The sequence below is a fragment of the Carassius gibelio genome, chromosome A23 (assembly GCF_023724105.1).
Source record: "Carassius gibelio isolate Cgi1373 ecotype wild population from Czech Republic chromosome A23, carGib1.2-hapl.c, whole genome shotgun sequence".
In the NCBI taxonomy this organism is placed as follows: Eukaryota; Metazoa; Chordata; class Actinopteri; order Cypriniformes; family Cyprinidae; genus Carassius; species Carassius gibelio.
The window spans coordinates 10,316,206-10,325,500 of NC_068393.1; the positions used below are offsets into that span (position 1 = coordinate 10,316,206).

Genomic DNA, 9,295 nt, shown 5'->3' on the forward strand with positions numbered 1-9,295 from the left:
TCCGGGTCAGCAGCCCGTCTCACAGACGCTGCACTGTCAATTATAGCACTGTCATGGAAACTGCAGAGAGCCATGGAGAAAATGACCCCTCACAACTCAAGAGTAGTGCAGCTTGTCCTGGACACAATACACTGCTACTTTAACAATTAGAGCACACTGTTAATAACTGCCATGATTGAACAGTGATAATTTATAATTAAATACTATATATTTAGAACATAACACAGAAATGACAACTGACTGTTTAAACATAACCATATCATGCAAAATTGTGTGATTATAATGTAAATAGTTGTTTTGTTCACTTTACATATATACACTATGGCCTGTCTGTGGCACTTCTATTCATTATAGTATGGTGATAATATATATATTTTTATTATTAAAAATGGTGCAGAAACAATTTAATTTGGAAATTGCTAGCAAATGTCACAATTAATTACAAAGAAATGACAAGTAGCACACTGAATTAAACGTGACATTTTGAAGTGGAAAAGCTGAAACATAATTTTCTTGTTAAAAGTGCTGCAATAATCTTTGTTTTATTTACAACAATGAAAATTGATCTGTGCACTATGTGTATTCTAAGGAAGGCCATTTCTGCATCTAAATTTAAAATGAAACACACACACACAGTAGTGGTGTTTCTAAACAATTGTTTCTAAACAGATCAGTTAAATGAAAGATTCAATGACTCACTCATAAATCTCCTGTTTTTTTTTTTTTTGTTTTTTTTTTACAAAATAAATCTGTGTATTGAAATAATCGGTTTAATAAAACAGGGTATAAAGACTGTTACCACTTACTGGAATAATTGGGTTATACTGAGTCACGCACATAAACAAAAACTAGATGTCATTGCTGCAAATAAAAATCAATCCCCCAACTAATGAATCTTACTACAATCCACCACTATATCATGCCATGTGTGGAAACCTTTAGTGTTACTTGGAAAAAAAAAGACTCAAAAATTGCAGTCTGTCTGAAATGTACAAACACAGACAATCGGATTGATACAAACAGTGAAACATCTCAGAGCTGTTTCAGTGCTATTAGAACACTGTTATTTAAAGACATGCAAGTAAAAGTGTCAACAAACAGCAACCGCGCAATAAATCAACAAATAGTGAAAAAAGAAAAAATGATAGGAACATGCCGAGAACCTAAACAATGTGTACATATCCTCAAGATGAATGTTATGCAGACACAGATAATTATTATAATTTTACAGCACAACACTGCTATATTACAGTTATTTTCTGGACCTGTTTACTGTGAAGTTTTAGTAAACAGTCATCATTTAACTGCAATAAAATGAGAATAAGAACTACTCATTTAAACATGTACAGTCCTATTTAGTGCACAAATATTTCAAATCCAGTTTAAGTGAATCATCATTAGGCCTAAATCTCATGATTCACCCTTACAGCTGATGCATAGAAGTCTTAGCAGGTTGGTCAAACTGTAACTATTGCAGCCTCAGAGTGGGATGGCATGTGTCCATTGGTTGGGTCACAGTTACCGTTCTATCTGGGGTTTGAACCCACAACCCACAGGTCACACAAACCCAAGGCCACCAAACCACCAGGCCTGTGCACAGCCATGCTTGTAAATTATGAAGACAGTTCCGGAAAGGGAAAGTCAAAGGAGACTTACACTCCAGTTCAACAGTCAGGACTGGACATAAGGAAGTCAGGAACCAGCAACCAACAGCTTTGTGTTTTTCAGCATTGTCTCTGGAAAAATATTCAATTTAAAAAGCCACCTACTCACGGAGATCAGGTTGCAGTAAGTCAATGCGACATTTTATACTCTCAGTGCTAAAAAAAGTCAAATATAGCTCTTTCTAATGACCTCAAGATGTTTCAGATTTTGATGTATAAAAAGCTGATGTCTGAGGCTGACTGTAACATTAAGCTCTTCCTTGCACCTCTGAACTCTAGCCTGGACTAAAAGTGACCCCATATACACCTGGCATCGGGTCATACACCCACACATGTTCAGTGCTACATCTATGCTTAGTATAATTGATATACTATTATAGTTTTTGGTAATAATTTGAATAAAATGTCATTTTTATATTCATGTTTTTATTTTATTTTTATTAACTTGAATTCTACTTACAGTTCTAGTCATTTTGTGTATTTTTTGTTTTCATTTTGATAATTTTGATGACCACAATCAACTATCATGCAAAAATATTTTATGTTTGCCATTTCCTTTCTCTTCTTTTAGAAACTAACTAAATAAATATTAGTATCATTATATGTTATTATAAATATAAATGTAAATATTATAGTCTGTTATTCTCAAGGCTGCATTTACAGTATTTGACCAAAAACTGAATGTTTCCACAGAAATGTTAATCAGCACAACTGTTCTGAACAGAGAACAATAAGGAATGTTTCGAGCAGCAAATCAGAATGATTTCTAAAGGATCATGTGACACTAGTGTAACATTGCTGAAAATTCAGCTTTGCATCACAGGAATAAATTACAACTTAATATTTAGGTAGAACACAGTTATTTGGAATTGTAATAATGTTTAAGACTTAAGACTTACATGTCTGTGTGTTTTGAGCTTCTGTTGTGACCTAATCTTGTTGAGTTTATTGATTCCACCTGGTGTGTTGTGTTAACCTATTAGTCCCTGGTTCTTAAGTCCTGAGTTCTCCCCATTTCGTTTGTCAGTTATTGTCTATGTTACACATTTGCATGGATTATATAGTGGATTTATATTAAATAAATATTTTGGATTGCCTGCTCTCTGTAAGTTTAATTTACCAGAGACACGTATCAGTTACTGTTTTTACTGTATTTTGAACAAATAAATGCAGCCTTGCTGAGACACAAGAAACAAGGCACATTTGAGACACATATTACACCGCATCTACCAGGTGTAAGCAGGGCCAGTGTTTCCCGTAATAGATGTGCAGTTCCTTTACGCATTTATGGCTACACGCATGTTTGTTCGTGCACACATTTGCGCCACGTCCTGCTGCTTACACAGGAAGGGGAGGTAGAGCTACTTCCTGTCCAAGAGGGGAAGAGTAAGTGGTATAGTAGGGGGCCACACTTCCTGTTAAGAAGAAGGGAAGAAAGAAACAGAAAATATTCAAATGACATCATGCAGTAGGTTTGCTGGACGGGGTTTTGGGGAGAGTCCATAGTTTGTCCTGATGGAAAATCTGAAGCAAGTGTGCGAAGAAACACACACGTGCATTCTTCAGCTGCAAAAATAAAGCCCTTATACAGGTCAAGCTCTTTCACCTTCTTACTTACTGACACATGAAATCACTAACACTCCTATGCGTGCAGACGCATAAAACACACACAGACATGCAAAAAAAAACATGCTACATTGAACAGAGTGCGAAGCCTGCAGGGTTAAGTTTTGCTTATTCATCCTTCCAAAGATTTGAGAGCTTTACTGTCAGTTTCATTTGGGAAAAAAAAAAAATCACCAGGGGTGCATGTCGTGAAAACCCTGCTCATGAGTTCATGAAGCCACAGATGGGCAATAAACCGCAAACTGGGAAAGAAATGGCGAAATACCAATGACAACCACAAGCATTGCTTTCAAGAAATCTTTCGATCTATCACACAAAATAATGTGCTGCTCAAAATAAACATCGTTTTGCTGACCTGCACATTGGACTTTAGAATTACTGGACCTGCATGATCGGTCAGTGTTTTTCTTTCCATTTAGGGAGCTGGTCAGGAGTGAAAAAAGCTCCTCTTCCCTTGAACATCCTTCCCCCTACAGCACACACACACACACACAGAAATTCTCCAACACAGAGATTCCTGCTATTCCAACCCTCAGTTTTCCCAGGATCCTCCTCTGTTTTGACATTCCTGCTAATTTGATGGCTAATTAATTGGCGGGATGAAACTTTATCGCATGGCAGCTGACCTGGACCTAACTGAGCCCACTTAACATCTTGGCAAAAGAACCTGTGGTGTGTCATTCAACAGACATCCGAATATAGTCAGCATGATATGAACGAAAAGAACAAATGAAATGTATATCATTGGATGTAAAGAATAACACACACTAGGCATCCTGCCTGAAATGTAAATGCTTGGAAAGACTATTTTCCCTCTTGAAACCCACTCTTATATCAATCTTTTTGTTCTCTACTATTGAATGAATCAACACGAGGGAGCATTTCTTTAATCTCAGAGCTGTCTTTTTTTGTATGAAGACATAAGAGAAGACAGTTTGAGTTTTGTTCTCCACAGTTTAAAATGTTTTCTTTTTGTCCGTGGTTTTAGGGGAAAAAAAGAGCTTAAAGAGCCAAACTCATTTTGTGGCTGATCAAAAATCTTGGAGGAGGGAATCAGAGACAAGACTGGATTTCAACTTAAACACTGCGGCCCTGCTCTCGCTCTCTGTTTCTCTCAAACGGCATCAACAATTGCAGCCACATCACCATTTTATATAAACCAGCCGAATATACACCTAATTCAAGTATAATGATTTTGACAAATACCCAATATTTAGTGACAACTTTATTTAGCAAAAATATGCATTGATACATTTTTTTTTTTTTTGTATTTTCTGTTTTAAGAAGAAAAAAAAAGTATATATTTAAAAGTGGTGTGGGAACGTGTGCTAGTGAAATACTATGAACAATTGTGTGTTTTCAATTTAATTGCTTTGATTTAATAGTGCAGAGACATTTTTTTTTTTATTGCAAACTCGTTTTATTTGAAGATAATCATTACCAAAAGGGGAGAGTTGTTACCAACTCAATATGTTCCTCAAGTGCTAAGAGGATTACAAAATGTCATGCCCACATGAAATGCCCAATTCAAACACACTCAACCACACAGAAGGAAACATGCAAGAAAAATTAGTCGCCAATGGATCAAAATTTGTCAGATGTCACAAAAAAGAAGAGAGAGTTCGAAAGATATTTAGTGCAGCATAAAGTGTTGAGTGGTTTTCACATACCCAGTGCAAAACATATTTTCATACAGTTTTATATAAAATGTCTATAAAAATAGAAATAAACAATATAAAAGGCAAATAAAAATTATACATACATACATACATATATATTTACACACACACACACACACACACACACATATATATATATAATATTCACATTCTTGACTTCCACGTCCCAGTACCCTCATTTGAGACCATAAGCATACAGTAGCTGGATGGAGTCAGCAAAATTATCGGTTAAATTTGACCACAGTCTCAGAAAGTACAGGTTATCAAGACCAGAAATTACTAGTCATTCTGTGAAATGCAATTTAGTGAAGTCTATACAGTGAGAACCTCCAGTTCAGTAACCTCCAGTGATTCGTGAAACCGGGCAAGATGATTCCCTGAAGAAGGTAACTCGAATAAATCAAAAAGATCAGAGACTCAAAAAAAAAAAAAAAAAAAAAAAACGATATGTGCACCGGACTTCAGGACTTCATGGAGATTGCGGTAGCAGTTTTATCCCGTAATGCACGCGCTGTAGTAGACGGCGCTGCTGGCATCGGACAGGGCTGATATCAAAGCGCTGCTCTCCTCGCAAGGAGCGTTCCTACTCAATCGAGTCCTGTTCACACTCAGGTACTGGTCGAACTCAATCCTGTCCACTTCGCCCCAGAACTCAGAAGAGGGTCCCAGCTGGTCCACGGCGTCCAGAGAGGGTGGAGCGACCTGAGCGACTGCCGAGGTCTCAGGCGGTGGAGACAGCTGGCCCAGATGAGAGGTGAAGGCAGGCTGGGACTGACTGCTCCCGTATATCTGACCGTAATAGCCTGCAGGTGTGGGAGTGTGAGGAGCCTTGGAAGATTCTGGGAGACTCATGTTGGGGTAGAGACTGTTAGGGTTCGTGGACTCAACGACCAGGCATTTATCCTGCAGCGGGAGGCAGGCCAGCGGAGACTTCTGGTTGAGGTGTGGGTGGGAATGCTGGAGATTATGGGAGTTGTGGTGAGGGTGATGGCCAGCCTGATGGTTTGGAGGCTGGTGGTAGTTTATCCACGATCCCAGACCCACATCTTCCTGCATGTGAGGGGGGAAAAACACTGAATCTCCACCTCCCTCCTCCAACATGTCTAGCGGTGACATCTCTGGTGTTGGCAGGCCGAAACTCTCCAGCTCTGGAGCTCCGGAGGGGTGGAGGTCTCGGAAGTGTCCCAGAGGAAGCATCAGATGATGGGCATGGCGGTGTGGCGAGTAAGCATTTCGTGGTCCCGGGCCGCCAGCGAGGCCTTGGAGGAGCAAACATGGTTCCACTCGTTTCATCTTCTTGGGCTGTTTCTTGCGGCGAGGGCGATATTTGTAGTTTGGGTGGTCCTGGAGATGCTGCAAACGGAGTCGTTCGGCTTCCTCCACAAACGGACGCTTGTCTAGTGTGCTTAGAGCCTTCCAGGATTGACCTAAAAACATCATCCAATCAGTGTTATTGTTTCAGGATTCATTGTGCTACATTTTGCATTTGCTGTTTTTGCTTTAGTATAAATTTGTTTAGTCCTTACAGCATTGTTCTAATTTAATGCAGTAACAATGCCAGGTTATTGAGCCATATTCTTTTGATTATTTATACAAACGTATTCAATTCAGCTCTCTCAAATAAATATACAAATATAATCATGCACAAATGATTTTTTTAATGCTGTCACAGTTATTATATTTGCAGCAGCTTTTGGCGAAAACAGATGTAGCACAAGTACTGACAAACGTGTGTGTGACATGAGCAAATTATTACATGTAACTGGTGCGGAGCACCCGGGGTTGGGTTGTAGTATTTGAATTATTAATGGGTCAATGGCTTCAGACAATCGGCAGCTTGTGTGTCTGCCACAGCCCTGTTATATTTCAAAAAATAAGGACATCAAAATGTCTCCCTAAGAAACAGCCAAACACAAATATTGTGCAAGATTTACAAACTTTTCAAATGACTTCCACATCATGTGCGCCCAAGGCTTTTCTAATCAACAATTCTGAGCTGAATACAAAGTTTACTTTTGTAAGATTATAATAAACTGGCACCTTTCTCTTTTTTTTTTCAGTTATAAAATTGAGTTTGTAATAAGATCATATGACAATGAAACAACCTGATTGTAGAAGAAGCGAAGATGTAAATAAAAACAAGATTTTGTGCAACATTAATATAATTTATAAAATAATACAAAAACGATCATGTTTAAATAATTATATTCATTATGAACTTCATTTTATGGTCCTTTACTAAAGATTTAAGTAAACATGTGCTCATCTTTGCTTGATTCAGTGCATGCCATTTATTAGCAATATAATTTTTGTGTAACTCAAGACCAATTATTCCTCTATTAAACTCACATTAACACTTTTTTTTATTTTTCATTTTATATATATATATATATATATATATATATATATATATATATATATATATATATATATATATATATATATACATATTTTTTATGCAATTATGACACATCAATATATATGTGGTAATGTTATTAAACTCTCAATTAGTTTTCAAATATGCCACATCTGAGACATCGCACCCCTGCCAATGCACTAGCCTGACCCCATCATAACCCCTGTATTGTGGTGTATAGTGAGCATCTTACCCAGCATCTTACTGAGCACAGCGTTATGCAGATCTGGGTTCTGGAGGGCCAGACGTTTGCGCTCATCTTTAGCCCACACCATGAAGGCATTCATCGGCCTCCTGATCCTCGACTCCCCTCCTGATTTCCCCTCGCCAGAGCCCAGGGTCAGAGCTCCAGAATGGGTTGAGTCCGGGCTTCCCGTCCTGGCCTCTGCTGTGGCCCCTCCAGTTCGGGACCCCGTCTGTGTTCCAGAGCCAGAAACCGGTGCCAGCTCTGTGGTCCGGCTGTGGTCAAAGCCATGTCCCCGGTCAGGCCCCGGAGTGCTGGAAGAGGCACCCCATGTCCCACGCTCCGCAACCTGGATGGGCTGAGAACTGGCCTCTTGACAGCAACTAGACTCAGATATATTCATTCCAGCAAGACCACCACAGTTAAAGCACGCTGTTGTCTTTGGATAGAAGCAACACCGAGACGTCTCTAAGCTACTTTAAATACAGACTGACCAGTAACCCAAATGAAATGAGTCATAAAAAGAAAGAAAAAGAGCTAGAAAAGACTGCACCCTTTGTTTTTGGATGTTTCAGAAGTATAAAATCCCACAGATGTTAGTGTTTTGTAACTCCTGCCCTCCAGACGGTATACAGTTCTTGTGCTGAGTTTGAAAGTTGTAGTGAGTTTTGATGAACCCATGCTGTAAATATATACGTGGCCTGAGCCAATCAGAGCATCAGCCTGGACAGGAGCGGCGGGAGGGGTAACCAGTAGGAGTTCTCCTGCCCCCCTTTACAGCCTCCACAGACACAGAGATGTAATCTGAGAGGGCCATTGTTTTAGGCTTGCTGTACGCACACTCATATAGGGCACATACACTAAATCATAACACACTTGTGCACACACAGGAACCCTGTTTGTACAGGGGGGCCAGGACCACAAATAAAGCTGTGCACTTGAGTGTTAACAACTTATAACAATGAGCGCAAATGTAAAGACATGGCAGTCAACACGAAGTGAAGAAAACACATAAACCCAACACACATAACATAACCATTTTAGATGCAATCAACCTTTGCCCTGAATATAGAGCAAAGCCTGCTCTCTGGTTTCTTGGTAGTATAAAATACTATACTATACTTAAAGTGATTTATAGACAGTTTTCACAGCTAAATATTTGTGGTTAACCCATAATTTATTTAAAAATACACTGTGAAAATGAAAACATGCAGTTTTTACCCTTATAAAAAAAATTATAATAAAAATATATCGTGTAACCAAATATGGTCAGGCTGATTTAGTCATATTAAAAATAATATTTGAATATATATTTGATTATATGTATTTACTGTACATTGCAGATTATGTATACAGGGGTGAGAAGTGTAATGGCTGTTTAATCAACATTGAGGACATGAAAAGTTTTAAATGTTGATTTTATTTATTTTTCTCTCTCCTTCTCTCTATATATTATACCCTTTTTAAGCGATAATTTAAACACACACACACACAAACACACACGCACACACACACACACACACACACACTTAGTGTAAGCTGCCATATTCTTGTCTGGGATTGTATGCAAACATTAAAGTATTTTTATTGCTCATCATTATTTTTATAGCCTAATGAGTTGAAATCATGGCCGTGCTCTGGGTGACAGTGGCATTGTTAAACGGCTGTTAGTGAAAAATGCAGCATAGGAGGAGGCTAGTCATTAAACAGCTGTGATTACAAAGAA

The 9,295-nt window shown here is 38.5% G+C and overlaps 1 protein-coding gene across 1 annotated transcript; it reads right to left on the reverse strand.

The window, feature by feature from the left end:
* Positions 1-4,502: 4,502 nt before the first annotated feature.
* Positions 4,503-8,237, reverse strand: LOC127945196 (transcription factor Sox-18). The gene is made up of 2 exons (XM_052541815.1): positions 7,579-8,237; positions 4,503-6,396 (listed from the first exon to the last, which is right to left on the reverse strand). Exons 1-2 carry the CDS (start codon positions 7,970-7,972, stop codon positions 5,462-5,464), a joined length of 1,329 nt encoding a protein of 442 aa, XP_052397775.1. The 5' UTR covers positions 7,973-8,237; the 3' UTR covers positions 4,503-5,461.
* Positions 8,238-9,295: the final 1,058 nt, after the last annotated feature.

What these genes read in the sequence shown, in the direction of transcription:
- LOC127945196 (XM_052541815.1), bottom strand. Translation starts at nt 7,972, where the DNA reads ATGAATATATCTGAGTCTAGTTGCTGTCAAGAGGCCAGTTCTCAGCCC. An exon ending in TGTGCTCAGTAAGATGCTGG is followed by an intron (nt 6,397 to 7,578) that starts GTAAGATGCTCA and finishes TGATGTTTTTAG; the next exon opens with GTCAATCCTGGAAGGCTCTA.